Source organism: Telopea speciosissima, chromosome 3 (assembly GCF_018873765.1).
Source record: "Telopea speciosissima isolate NSW1024214 ecotype Mountain lineage chromosome 3, Tspe_v1, whole genome shotgun sequence".
In the NCBI taxonomy this organism is placed as follows: Eukaryota; Viridiplantae; Streptophyta; class Magnoliopsida; order Proteales; family Proteaceae; genus Telopea; species Telopea speciosissima.
Window position 1 is genome coordinate 31279197 of NC_057918.1, and position 14669 is coordinate 31293865.

Consider the following 14669-nt stretch of genomic DNA (forward strand, 5'->3'; position numbering starts at 1 on the left):
AATCCGAAACTTTTCTGGGTATTGAACCATTTCACCACTCCAATAGATCTGCTACCTTCTTGCGCCATTCCTCCTCGATCCCAAAACCCTAATCCCAAATGGGGGAAAAGGAAAACAAAGAAACACACACACACACACACACACACACGAAACCCTAAATTCTTAAAACGAGCACGGTGACGACGACGATGGTGGTGGTATCCGGTGGTGGAGGAGGAAAGATAGATATGGGTATTTTAGGTTGAAGATAAAGAAAAGGGTAGCATTGTAATTTTATTTCTGATGTTTTAGTAAAAGGGTAAAATAGTCTTTTTCATACAATAACTAACAGCAGGCTAACACCGTTAGATAGAGGAAGTCTGGGTGTAATTGGAGAAAATTCAGGAGAGAAATGTGTTATTAGGCTAGTACAGGGGAAGGGGATGTAATTTTCCCCCAAAAAAATTGAAATGAAATCAGGGTAGGCTCCACGCCGTACTCTACTGTAGTGTCGCAAAGGTTTTCGGATTTCCTCTTTGCAAGTTGCAAAGCTGAACTTCTATCTATCATCCCTCTCTCTCTGTTTGTTTCTTTTCATTTCTGTTTCCTACGGACACGTTATATGTGTTGTCGCTACTGGTTATTCCTTTTTCTTTCTCTCTCTTTCTCTGTCTGCGCTTCCATCAACGTGAAAAACCCTACCTTTCACCTACTGTGAGCTTCCTCTGATCCTTCTTCCGTTACATTTTCAGCAAGAATAGCTGAAGGGAAAAGTGAACTACCCGTTTCGTTTTTTTCGTTTTCTCTGCGTTTATATTTAAACTCAGTCGTATCTGATCCATCTCTTACTGTCAATTTTGTGTTGGATTTTGATCGGACTACGATCTCCTAAGACAAGATGTGTGGTGGAGCTATCATCTCTGATTTCATTCCGACCAGTCGCTCCAAGCGACCCATCGCTGATTACCTGTACTCCGGCATCGAGATAAACTCTGGTAATTACTACTCCAAGCCCTTGCCATCGGAGATCGCGTACGTCGACGACGATTTCGAGGCTGATTTTCAGGAGTTCAAGGATGAGTCCGATGAGGAGCAAGTAGATGTCAAGCCATTTTCCTTCGCTCCTAAATCTCGACCTCCGAAACAAGGTATGCCTCATCTCCCTTTCGATTTTGGGAGGGTTTTGATCGTATATGCTTTCATACCGCCGATTTACTTTCTTTTAATTACTTTTTTTTTTTCCCATCACTGTTTTACCCTTTTTCGTTTGAACGGGGTTTCTATTTTACGCCGATTAATGGAAGTAGAATATACTGTAATGACTTCTCCAAGTCCTGCAATTATCATGTCTAGAAGCTCTTTATTTTCCTATTTTTAAAATCGTTCCTTTTGGTATTAATTGCTTTCGGTACTCAGTTTTTTCCTTCCCGATTTGAAGTATTATATTTTCCTTGAATTTGTTTTGTTCTAAGTCCTTTATTTAACATTCATAGAATCTCTTTATTATCCTTCATTTTCTATTTCCAAATTGTCCCTTTTGGTGGTTCATTGCCATTTAGTTGACCTCCCGAATTGAATTTGAAAAGCTCTTCTCCTATGTAAACTTCCTTTTGGATTGGCTTTGCCGTTTATTAAAAAAAAAATTAATCTTCTTTGTTTTAGGCTTAGTAATTTTCTTATATCGAAGGAGTAATGGATAATTAATTTTAGTAATCCCTTAAGTTTATAGTCCATTCTCTTAAAAATTGAAGATCTCTCAGGGGTTCTGTGGTGTTTCTTAATTGAACGACAGGAGGGCCAACTGCTGTAAAACCCGAGGAATTCAATGGGCTTGCAGAAAAATCTGCTAAGAGGAAGAGGAAGAACCAGTACAGAGGAATTCGTCAGCGTCCTTGGGGGAAATGGGCTGCCGAGATCAGAGACCCTAGAAAAGGGGTTCGGGTCTGGCTGGGAACCTTCAACACTGCTGAAGAAGCTGCGAGAGCTTATGATGCTGAAGCTCGGCGGATCAGAGGCAAGAAAGCCAAGGTGAACTTCCCAGAAGAGTCGTCTTCCACAACTCAGAAAAGCACTGTGAAGGCAAACCCTCATAAGCCGATACCAAAAGTGAACATGACATCTGAAAAGCAAAATCTTGACCAAAATTTCAGTTTCATGAGCAACCCAGCTTCTGAATTTTACGACACTTTGGCCTCTATGGAAAAGAAGGTCCCTGTGAATGGATCTGGATGCATGAGTTCATTCACTAACATTGTTGACCCGAATGGATTCAAATCCTTTCCACCTTCTGATGGGGGCATACTTTGTTTTAATTCAGATCAGGGGAGCAATTCCTATGATTGTTCTGATTTCGGGTTGGGAGATCGAGAACCAAAGACTCCAGAGATCTCATCAGTTCTCTCAGATGCGATTGATAGTGAGGAGTCTGGATTTTTAGAGGATCACCATGTAAATAAAAAAATGAAGACCATACCCGAGGAGGAAGCAGTGCAGGTTGAGGAAAATACTGCAAAAAATCTTTCTGAAGAGCTACCTGAATTTGAATCCCAGATGTTCTTTCAAATACCATATCTCGTGGGTAGCTGGGAGACGTCAATGGGAAACCTCCTGAATGGGGATTCATCTCAGGATGGCAATAGTTCGATGGACCTATGGAGCTTTGATGACTTTCCTCCGACGGTGGGAGGCGTCTTCTGAAGGGTCATAGTCTCCCATGTTGGTTTATGTAAATAATACAACATGTTAGTAATATTCACTATCACTCCCTTTTCATCAATTCGATGTGTTAAATAAATTATTATTATTATTTCTTTTTTTTGTGGAATTTCTTTTGAAAATTGTATCTTCTTTGGTTTTCCTTTGTTTCAGGAGTAGCTGCTGATGATAGAGATGGAGAACAAAAAAGGTGCATATGCTTCAGCTATGGAGAGTTCTCAGGCAGCTTTGGCTTATGGGGAAGTATATATAGGTAGCATCCTTGGATTTTTTTTTTTATTTGGCATCTGTTTCTGGGTATTTGCATTTGGATTTTAAACTGCATGGCTTTGTTGTTGAATGTTGGGGAGTGGTTATATGTGATGAAATACTGATTAATGCTGTATTTGAGTTCTTCTGCCATCCCCCCCCCCCCACTCACAATCCTTTTTGATTTTAGAGTAGTCTGGTTGCTTGGGTTTCTCTGCCTCGTTAGCTCTTGGGCTTGTCGGTGGGAATTGTTTCCTTTCTTGCACTCCCTCCAATTGACCTGTCTTTTGGAGTTAAGAAGTCCAGTGTTATGTCTCATCACTTAAAAGAAACAAATCGAGAAAAACACACACAGAGAGAGGAGTCCTCTGACAATGTGAAGGGTGGTTCATTGGCGGTTGTGTTAAAACATACACTTTAGTCACTGAGATGCCCCAGAGCTGTGCAATTCGGTGCAATTTTTTTGATCGAACCTCCATGCTACTAAGGTTTTATGGAGTAAACCCTCCCTCCATTTCAATTTCATAGATGAAATCAATGAACCTCCATTTGTGTGGTTTGATCCTCTGTGCATGTATTAGTATAAAGTCATTCCAACACGGGGGGAGGGCAGTATTGGAATGAAGTGGCTTTTTAGTCTTGTAAAATTTAGGTGGAAACAGTAAAAGACCTGGTAAGCATGTGATGTTTACATAGCCTAAAGGGCTGTTTTTGCGGCTAACATTTTGGATCTGAGACTTGAGTATGGTTTAAGTATCATCAGAAGATTGGAGTGGGCGTCTTGAGATTGCTGGGTGGCACCTTTCTGTTTCCATTGCTTACGTTCAAAACTTTGTATTTTTTGTGGTTTAATGGTTGCTTTCCCCAAAAGGTACAGGGCTGTTCAACTAACTAGAAACCCATGTTAGAATCCTCATCCTCTGTTCTCAGTTTTTAAAGTTGGTTGCTGTTACAAACTGAAAAATCGATGCTGATAGACTAAACAAACGAATGGGATTAGTTTCTGCAAATTATTGAAAGAGCAATTCTTAGGTTGGTTGGCTTGTACTGGAATATCGAATGGTTCCTCTCAGATAAAAAATTTGTTATGCCTATTTTACAAAATGTGTTTGGTGGTGGGGGGGAGGGGGGAATGGGAGTATTGGCCCACGTGAGTCACGAGATGAAAAATTGTCGCTGGAACCAAACAACAACAGTTTTTTATTGACAGGTGACCCAATCTTTACTCTTTACCTACATGGCGGCTGCACTCTTTTCTCGGTTCTAGTCGAGTCTGATACTTTTGACCTTTCGTAACTTGCATTCTGATTATTAAAAGTAGCCTTTATGACTTAACACGTAGGTCATCCTTTGATATCTCTCTTCCACATCTGTTGTGTGATAATTTTGATGGTATTTAAATTGTGTGGAGAGATTGACTCTTAAGATTCTTCACTGGTTCTTCTTTAAGTTTCAACCTAATCTGAGAGTTGGTCTTGTGGCAAAATATAACATTACTATGTTCATCATGACTACAAAAGGGAGTTCACAGAATTAAAAGGAGATAGATGATGATATGCGTACTATTGCCATTATATTGGAGGTTAAATTTTTTGAATTTTATGTTTAGATTTGACACCTGAGTAGTCAGATCTGTCTACAATGGGACAAGTGGGTTTCCCCATTGCTTTCCTTTGATCTGGTGAACAGGGTTAGTGTTGGCAATTGGGTCAGGTTGGGTTAACATTTGCCACGGGTGTCTTCTCTTTTCTTTCTTTTGGGGGACAAATTTGCAACCAGAAGGAAGAAATTAAACGAGAAATTTAATGTGATTAAGCACGAATGTCAACACGCAGTCGAGAGAACCAAAGATTTTCATTAAATTTGATAAAACTTTGTACACCTCTCTCCACCTTTTAAAATGATCTCCCATTTGCTTGTGCCCAAGGTTTTTATCACAGAAAATATATAGGGAACACAAGAATCTTAATACCCACATAATTACAATTTTATCTCTGTACATGTAATGGACCCAAAATCCAATTCAATAGTAATTATGTGAATTAGTAGAATACAAGATACACCCAATCCAAGAATATCCACATTGTCTTGTATTTTGCAAGTCACCATGAAGAAAGTCGATGATGTTGTCGATTCTATAAACCCTGCCATTGTCTTTACTTGTCTGTCGCACCCAATTAGCATGCCTCCCTTCCCGCCATCTAGGGTGTCCTTACCTATCTGTCATATCCAAATTGGCATGATTCATAATCCATAGCCCCACCTAGGGTGTCCCAAATAATTCATCACCGTCGCACAATGTGATGTGGCTCTACCTCTTCTATTGTTGTAGGAACAGGATCCTCTGCAGTACCGGTGGGGCGGCAGTGCATATCCGGTGGCACAGTAGAGGCCATGTGCACTGCCTCCCCGCCGGTACTATAGAGGATTTTAATTCATTGTTGTAGCCCACTTTGAGAGATCATGCCACTCATCAAATGGGCCATTACAAGACACATGTTTCTCCTCTTGTACTTGTTCATCGCCTGAACTATTGTAGCCTTTGTCGTCCACATGTATCTTTTGCCTGAGTTCTAATAGTAGCTGCCTCAACATTCTATGCAAGTTTGTATAGATTTCTAATCATTCGTCTATGCATCACAATCATGGCCCTTTTAAACATCCTAAAAATTCCACCTTCAGATGAACATCTAAACTTCTCGAATCCAGTGTTCCCAGTGAAATCAGATTATTACTTAGATCTGGCACATGCATCACTTTAATCAAAGTTCGAACAATCTCATCTATCATGCAAATCCATATGATCCAAATTCCGACAATTTTTTTCCGCATTATTTGTCATTCTGACAGTACCATTATCACATGCATAATATGTAGCAAATTGATCCTTGATTGAAACAATCATAATCTAAAATCTAATCTCAAGTATATATACCTGATGAAGTAGTGAAATAAACATTTCCATCCTCCCTCTAGAACCCTTCCATAATATCAGTAGTTGATTGTTTACCTTCCTTCTCCTTATCCTCTTCTCGTTTTTATCCTTCTTATACTTTAGACAATTCCTCTTCATATGACTCTACTCCTTGCAATAATGGTAAGTTATTTTGCCTTTGTATCCTTTTTACCCTTTAAATAATTCCTCTTTATATGACCTTCTTTCTCGCAATAATATTAAGCTATTTTACGAACCTTTTGACTTGTAGTGATCCTTGTACTTGTCAAACACTAGTTTTTCATTTGGTTTGCCTCTTCCCTGACCACCTCCTGCAACTAAGGCACGACCCTTCTCTGACATCCTCTTACTGCTATTTTTCTGTCGTATCTCATTCATCATCAGCAATAACCTTGTCAAGTTTGGGAGTATCTTTACCGAATAGTAGTGTAGTCACAATGTGATAAAATGAAGTAGATTGCAAAGTCAACAGAAGAAGTGTTGTGTACTCTTCAATCTTAACATCAAGAGCCGATAATTCTCTCAATATCCTGTTGAACTTGTCCAAATGTACCTCAATCTTTGCTCCCTCTAACAACTGAATGCCCTATAATTGTTTCTTCAATGACAATCGATTTATCAACAACCTAGATTTTTACATGCTCTTCAACTTTGCCCAAACTTCCTCTAGATCTGTCAAACCCAATGATCTCACAAAGAGTGTTATTTGTAAGATACAACTGAATCTTGCTATTTGTTAAATCCATCAACTCTTACCACGCATCTTTTTTTATTTTTCTGATTTCTTCCTGAAGGCCTTGACTATCTCTTCCTACATAAGAATATTTTCACCCGTTGACAAAGAACAGATTCATTATGGTCAGTAAAGCATTCAATGGAGAAGCTTGAACCTTCCACCTCCATCTGATCAACTTGATCACCGTTGATTCTGCACAAACTTGCAAGCTTTAAACTAATGAAGTGAAATATTTCCGATTCGTCCCGTCCACTGCGTTGGAAACGTCAAATAACTTTAAAAACACCTAACATCCGTACCACATTCTCTGTACAAAATCAAATTTTCCTATAGAAACCAAACCCATACGATATTGGCTTGAAAAACAAACCCTTTCTTTTCGTGGCTTTTACTAACCCACTTCACTCTTCTTTCTGTGCACGAAACAAAAAGCAAAAAACTCAATGCTCCTTTTTGTCACTTTCATTACTCCCCCTTCGGGCCACGCATCGTTCTTTCTTTTCTTGTTTTTCTTTTGATCTCCTACCATTCTTTCTCCTTTTCTACGTAACAACTCTTCCCCACAACCTGCCTACCGAACCGTACCAAACTTCTCTTATTTCTTTACCTTCCTTGATCAAAGAGAAATAACCATTCATGCAACCAGCAAAGAGATCATAGAAAAGATGGGAGAGTAACGAATTTTTATCACCTGCGGTTCTCTGCCCGATACGGTTTCCTAGTGTCTCTAATAAAAGGGGGTAGACCCCACCCGGGCAGTGTGTTCGATCAGGGGGTGGAATGGTTATTTCAGCCCCCCCCCCCCCCATGAGAGGAACCTCACAACTGTACCGGTCAGCGAACCTCAGGGGATAAAGGTCCGGAGAATAACACCGGTTGAAACAGGAAAAAAATGTAGCAATGATTGTGAGGCAACCGGAGAAGAAAAACTGACATTTTTACTGTTCCTCCTTCTGTCATTCTCTTTGCGCATTATTCATTTCATGTATCTTCTCACATCACCTGCAATGATTTTTCAAACCTCGATTTGGAGCACTTGTTGGGGACAAATGCACAACCATGACAAAAAACAGCAACCAATTACACATGACACGAGGAATTTAAAGTGGTCTGACATGCATGTCTACATCCACTCAAGAGAACAACAGAGTTTCTATTTAACTTAAAGAAAAAATTCACAACCCCACCTTGGTAGCACTTGTTGAGGAAAAATACGCAACCATGAGGAAGAAATCAACAAACAATTACAAACGACACGAGGGATTTAATGTAGTTTGACATGCATGTCTACATCCACTCAAGAAGTCAAGAGAACCAAAGGATTTCTACTAAACTTGAAAAAAAAAATTCTACACCACTCAAAGTGATCTCTTCTTTGCTTGTGTCTAGAGTTTTCACTAGAAAGACAATATATATGAAACCTAAAAACCCTAATTCCGACACAATTACAATTATACTTCATATATGTAATAGGCCCAAAATCTAATCCAATAATTATGTGGAAACACAGAATACAACACACACCAAAACCCAACACTTTCCTCTTGGATTGCACTTGCACCACACAGGCCTATGTCCTTTTTTTTTTCTTTAAAGGCCCATCGTCCATTTGTGGAAAGACTCAACGGATTGAGGCAAAAAATAGAGACACCTAATACCCCACAGTGGTTTAAGGAAATGTGATCAGATTGGATATCGACTGACACCAATTTCGATACTTGATCGATCCCATATTGATTTTTTTTTTGTTTTGGGTAAATAGAGGAACTTTATTAAGAAGTATCATACTATCATGCTACAACTCAAGGTTAGAGAGCAAACATAACTCACGCAATCAAGGAGAGGATACAGGCCAAACTGTCAAGCATGTAAGCGACATAGCCATCTGAGCCATTGAGTCAGCCATAGTGTTGATCTCCCTTGAAACAAAATGGAAATACAAGATGCGAACAGAGATGATAAATGAAAAATATCATCCGATATTGATGGAACCGTACAAACTAAGGGTAAAACAATTAAAAAAACCCTAATTCTTATGAAAAATAGTGGCAAAAGCAAACCATCTAATACAGGCTGATCTGTGCCAATCCATATCAGTTTTCAGGATGGCCATACCCAATCGGATACCATGCACGAAATCCATGCCAACAACCCGTGTTTAAATCCTTCATCTTTTGTATTAGATAAAGAGTTTGCCATTACTCCATGGAAATCTAGCTCTAAAAGATCATCATCGGCCCATCGTAGAAGCAAAACGAACAATCTCGGTTCGTCAGTCGAGAAATTGTCAAACTGCACTCTTCTACTCTTCAGACGAGAGAGGTTCACGGAGTGGATTCCATCTGAACGGCTATGAGCCATTCGTGAACGTGAATCCAATTCTCTTCAGACCTGTTCCATAAAAAAAAATCTCTCTTCGGACCTGGGTTTCGATTGCTTATAACCATTTAGAATGTGGTGCACCTCCTAATCATTTATGAAGAACATAGACTCCTTTTGTAACCCATTTTCATCTTCCAGGAACTATATATGGAGCAATTTTAATGGGTAAAAAAACGATGGAGCAATGTAACCTCACAGGATGGAAGAAGCCAAGAGTGTTCTCTCTTCTCTTTATGAGATCCAACCTCATCTTAGAAATGATCATTGGTTTTTGAGAGAAAAAATATCAAATTGCTATCTTAAGAAAGTTAGCTCATCAAGAAGAAATTTTGTGGCATCAGAAGTCAAGAACTGATTGGATCAAATTTGGTGAATAGAATTCCAAGTTTTTCCATCTTTCTACCGTTAAGAGAAGAGCCAGAAATACTATCAGATCCTTAAATGCTAATGGTCTCACGTTGGCTGAAAATCAAGATATTGGAAAAGCTTTATCAGATTTCTACAAAGAGCTTTTTTCCTCCCAAAATTCACCAATAGAGGAGAGTTACTTTGTGCCCATCAGAGGGAGAGTCTCACAAGGGGACAATATCAGTCTTAATCATACGGTCTTAGATGAGGAAATCTTCCACACTGTTAAGTCTATGCCTTCTAAAAAATCGTCGGGTTCAGATGGATTTTCAGGTTCTTTTTTTTCACAAAGCTTGGCCAGCATTGGTAATGAAGTGTCGGACTATATCAGGAATTTCTTCACTACAGGGGCCTTCAGTCTGCAACTAAATCATACTTTCATCACCCTTATTCCCAAAGTGGAGCACCCCTCTTCGATTTCAAAATACAGGCCTCTAAGTCTACGCAATTTCATATACAAGATTATTTCTCGTATTATTGTTAATAGACTTCGTCCAGTTCTGAACCGTATTATCTCTTTCAATTAGAATGGCTTCATCAAAGGCCGCCATATCCAGGATAATGTGCTCATTTGTCATGAACTTCTGCACAAAATCAAGAACACAAGAAGGGGTAGGGAAGGCTATTTCTCAATCAAAATTGATATGAACAAAGCTTACGACAGGCTTGAATAGAATTTCCTTAGAAGCATTCTCCTGAATTATGGTTTTGATTCTGCTTGGGTTCAACAGGTCATGTTCTGTGTTGAGAACACTCAAATGGGAATCCTTCTTAATGGCTCTCCTCTCCCTTTCTTCAAGCCGTCTAGAGGCCTAAGACAAGGAGACCCCCTCTCCTCTTATCTTTTTGTCCTATGTGCTGAAGTTCTATCCTCTAAACTAGCCATTGCTCTTCATGAGAGAAGCATTCATGGTCTTCAAATCAACAAGGGTGGTGGGAGCATTTTTCATATGGCTTTTGCAAATGACCTGATTCTTTTTGGAGAAGCTTCTATGTCTGAGGCGAGAGCTCTCAATGAAGTTCTAGAAAATTATTGCAAGTTTTCGGGCCAAGCCATCAATCTCAATAAGACAAGAGCTCAGTTCAGCCCTAATGTCAATTCATCAACTAAGAGACTCTTAAGGGAATTCTTTCAGATTACTCCTACAGCTTCTCTTGATGCGTACTTGGGAATTCCATATACCAGTGGAAAATTATCAAAAAGTCAATGCTCCGATCTAATCTCAAGAGTCTCTAACAAACTGCAACATTGAAAATCTCTCTATCTACAGGTAAACTGGTGTTGGTCCAATCTACTCTGTCTACTATGCCTCTTTATATGATGTCCTACTGTAAGATCCCAGTATCTATTCAAAAGTCTTTGGATTTCATTAGCAGAGAATTTTTTTGGTCTAGTGGAGCCAATGCGATGGTTCCTACTGTTTCTTGATCCTCTATTTGTTTACCTAAGAGGATTGGTGGTTTAAATGTCAAGCTCTCCGCCCCCATGAATCAAGCTCTTCTTGCAAAAAAGGGTTGAGAACTCCTTACCTCGTCAGATTCTCTATGGAGCAGACTTATGAAGGCCAAGTACTTTCCAAACTCCTCCTTTCTCCAAGAAAATGCCCCTTTTTTGCCTCTTGGGGTTGGAAATCTATCCTCTCCTCGAGGGATCTTCTTCACAAAGATATTTTTATTCAAGTTGGAAATGACTGCTCGATAAATCCGTGGAATGATTTTTTGATCCCTAGCCACCCCCATTAGCTGCTCCTTTTCCCCTTCCAAGAAATGCTCCTTTAACCGTTGCTCATTTGATAGATTCTTCCACCAATACATGGCGTAGAGATCTGATTTTTGCTTGGTGGCCTCCTGAAGTGGCGTTTAGCATTGTATCCATTCTCATTTCCATTTTTCCTTCTGAAGATAGATATGTTTGGGCAACTACCTCTAGTGGATGTTTCTCGATTACCTCAGCCTACAGCATTGCAATCAAGGGCTTCAATCCAATCTCTCAACCATATTGGCTTAAACTTTGGCATCTCCCTACAGCTCTGAAAATTCACCATCTGCTATGGAAAATTCTCCATCAAAGGGTTCCTCTTCCAGATCTCCTAAACAATAGAGGCTTCAATTCAGATCCGGTTTGTTTTATTTGCTGACAGCAAAATCAAAATGTGAATCATCTTTTTGTGGAATGTCCGTATGTCCAGCAAATATAGTCTCAAGGGGGTCTTCGCTTCTACATTTCCAATCAATCATTAACAACTACTATTATTTCCTTCATCATCAACCAGAATGTTCATGACAAAGGCAGCATCCACAAGACTTCTTTATTTTGCAGCATCATTTGGAACATATGGAATGGATATTGGAATCTCATTTTTAGGCAAATGAACTTCAATCCCAGGGAGGTTTTATTAAGAACTATATCAGGTGCAAAAGGGTATGTCAATGATTTTCTTAAACCCCTTGACAAGAGAACCCGACTCGCCAAATGGATTCCACCTTTAATTCCATATGTTAAGTTCAATGTGGATGGATCAAACCTTGGCAATCTAGGTATGACTGGCATTGGTGGAGTATGACGATCTTCTGAGTCATCCTTTATTTGTTGCTTCTTCGTCGGCATCGAAAGGAATTATGCGCTTGTTGCAGAGACTATGGCCATTCGGTATGTTATCATGACAGCAATCACTTTCAACATCAAGAGGTTAATCATCGAAAGTGACAATTTGCTAGTTGTGAATATCCTTCAAAGGATCTTTGACGCCATTCCTTGGAGGATTACGCTCCTTATAAAGGATTATCTTCTTCTTTCTCAAAACTTCGAGGATATCCAGTTTAGGCATACTTTGCACGAAGCCAATTCAGTGGCAGATTGTCTAGCTTCTCTAGGGGCTACAGTTCAGAACAACCTTTTCTGGTAGAATTCAACCTCTCACTGTATTTTTCTTCCTTTGTATGCTGAGTCTTTTGGAACTTTGTTCCATTGGTAATAAATTATTTTTATCAAAAAAAAAAAAAAAAATGTAACCTCACAAATTCTGTATGTGAAACAATATAATAACATTGGGAGAATATTCTCTGTGCCACAATGCAGGCTACGCCCAGGCACATGAGCAGCTTGTGTAGGGGGGCAGGGTGGTCATTGCACCCATTCCTATGTGCCTGGGCACAACCTGCTGTCACAGTCCGCCCAATGATGGCCCAAGGCCAAGCTTGCAAAACCCATGGACATGGACCTTAAGCCAAGGAAGAACCAAGGTCTAGAACTCTTCATACTTGAAGAGGCTAGACTTATTCTATAACCTCTAGGCTTCAAGAATGTTCTAGAGAGACTTCTAGAGAATACTTGTAAATATCTTAGAATGTTCTAGTCCCATTACTAGAAAGTTCTCCACCGTTGGATGGATGACACTTATATAGATCCTAGCCATTCATTGTAGGTTGGGGTGCCTATAAATAGAGGTGGCCTCATTTGGCCAAAGCACCAAGCAAGTGAGCTATCAAGTATTGTAATCCAAGCTTTTGAGCAATACAAGTTCATTCTCTCAAACTCTCTCTTGTGTTCTCTAAGTTCTCTTCCCAAGTCCCTTACTAGAGTTGTGGAAACGCTGACTTAGTGCTAGCATGAGTGCTAAGTGTCGGCACGGTTGTTTAAAGAGGTCTAAGTCCGTGACAATTGTGGTATCAGAGCTTCGATTGCGAGGGAGCATACTTGTAGAGATGTCTACTAACCCTTCGAAAGTGGTGGACATGTCGATGAACGAGCAAGTCTGTGGAAGGGAGGTCATTCCTAGTAAGGAGAGGCGAAGAGGCAAAGACAAGTCCGTAGATGTTGGTGGTGCTATGGAGCCACGCTTAGCTCGGGTGGAGCTAGTAACGGCCGAGGTGAAGGAGCGCCTCGATATTGTGGAGCAAAGTGGGAAGGAGCACGAAGGCCACGTCATGGAGCTTAAGGAGGAGCTTGTGAACCAAATGGAAGAGCTCAAGGAGTCCCTACAAAGCATTCTCAACACCATAGTACATCCCCAACAGGAGGAGTTTGCCACCTTCAAGACTCAAGTGTGGGAGGCATTGGCAAAGATGGATGCTCGCATCGATGAAGTGCAAGCTGATTGGGCCATGTGTAGGAGAACAGCGGCCAGGGGAGCCACTACATTGCATGAGGTGCCTAGGGTTGAGGCACCAAGGCCCAAGGCGTTTGATGGGAAGAGAGATGCACGTGAAGTCGACAACTTCTTATGACACATGGAGAGGTATTTCGAGGCGATGGCGTTCGACGATGAGGTAACAAAGGTGATGACCGCGATACTCTACCTTACCGACATTGCAACTCTATGGTGATGTAGGAGGCATGTTGATATTGAAAGAGAACGTGCATCATAGACACGTGGGATGAGTTCAAGAAAGAACTAAAGAAGCAATTCTATCCAGAAAATGTTGTTTTCTTGGGGGGCCTCAAAAGGCTCAACCACACAGGGTCTATTAGGGACTATGTCAAGGAATTTTCAACACTCATGCTTGAGGTCCCTAGTATGACTGATGAAGAACTCCTCCTCAACTTCATGGATGGCCTCCAAGGCTGGGCCGTGCAAGAACTACAACGATGAGGAGTGTAAGATCTTGCTTCGGCTATAGTAGCGGCGGAGTCATTGGTGGAGTTTAGGAGGGAAGATAATACCAAGGCCAAGAAGAGCAATGGTGGAAATGGTGGGGGAGAGAAGGGTCCCAAGAGATACCCTCCCAAGGAAGGAACAAGTAAAACCCCTGCAAGTAAGGAGGGTAAGGCTCAGCATTACCAGAAAGACAAGTTCACTCCAAGGGACAAGTGTTTCTTGTGCGATGGGCCACACTGGGCTAGGGACTACCCCAAGAGGAAAGCTCCCAATGCCCTACTTGAGAAGGGTGACAACGAAGCACACATGGGGTCCCTACAACAATTGGGTGCCATCAAGGCTAAGGCGACGAAGATCAAGGCCACTACCTCTCAGAAGGGGCTTATGTATGTGGAGGTGCACATCAACAAGAAGCCCTTGCATGCTATGGTCGACACAGGCGCTACACACAACTTTGTCTCGACGGAGGAGGCAAAGAAGCTTGGACTAAAGGTGTCCAAGGAGGGAGGATGGTTAAAGGCAGTTAACTCCCAAGCTCATCCCATAGAAGGTGTCGCTCGAGGGGTCGAGATGAGCATCGAGACATGGAAAGGCACCGTAGACTTGTCGGTGGTGCCAATGGATGACTTCCAAGTGGTATTGGGTA

General features: G+C 40.8%; 2 protein-coding genes across 3 annotated transcripts; both read left to right on the forward strand.

Moving 5' to 3' along the window:
• Positions 1-831: 831 nt before the first annotated feature.
• Positions 832-2971, forward strand: LOC122654320 (ethylene-responsive transcription factor RAP2-12-like). Of its 2 annotated transcripts, none has more exons than XM_043848367.1 (3): positions 832-1136; positions 1766-2720; positions 2848-2971. In XM_043848367.1, exons 1-2 carry the CDS (start codon positions 878-880, stop codon positions 2674-2676), a joined length of 1170 nt encoding a protein of 389 aa, XP_043704302.1. In that variant the 5' UTR covers positions 832-877; the 3' UTR covers positions 2677-2720; positions 2848-2971. The 2 variants fall into 2 exon arrangements, with proteins under 2 accessions (XP_043704302.1, XP_043704303.1); XM_043848368.1 differs by having other exon boundaries at positions 832-1127; positions 1772-2720.
• A 6982-nt stretch (positions 2972-9953) lies between these two features.
• On the forward strand, positions 9954-10678 carry LOC122655077. The gene is made up of 2 exons (XM_043849317.1): positions 9954-10037; positions 10157-10678. The coding sequence occupies exons 1-2, from the start codon at positions 9954-9956 to the stop codon at positions 10676-10678; spliced, it is 606 nt and encodes a 201-aa protein (XP_043705252.1).
• The last annotated feature ends 3991 nt before the right edge of the window (positions 10679-14669 follow it).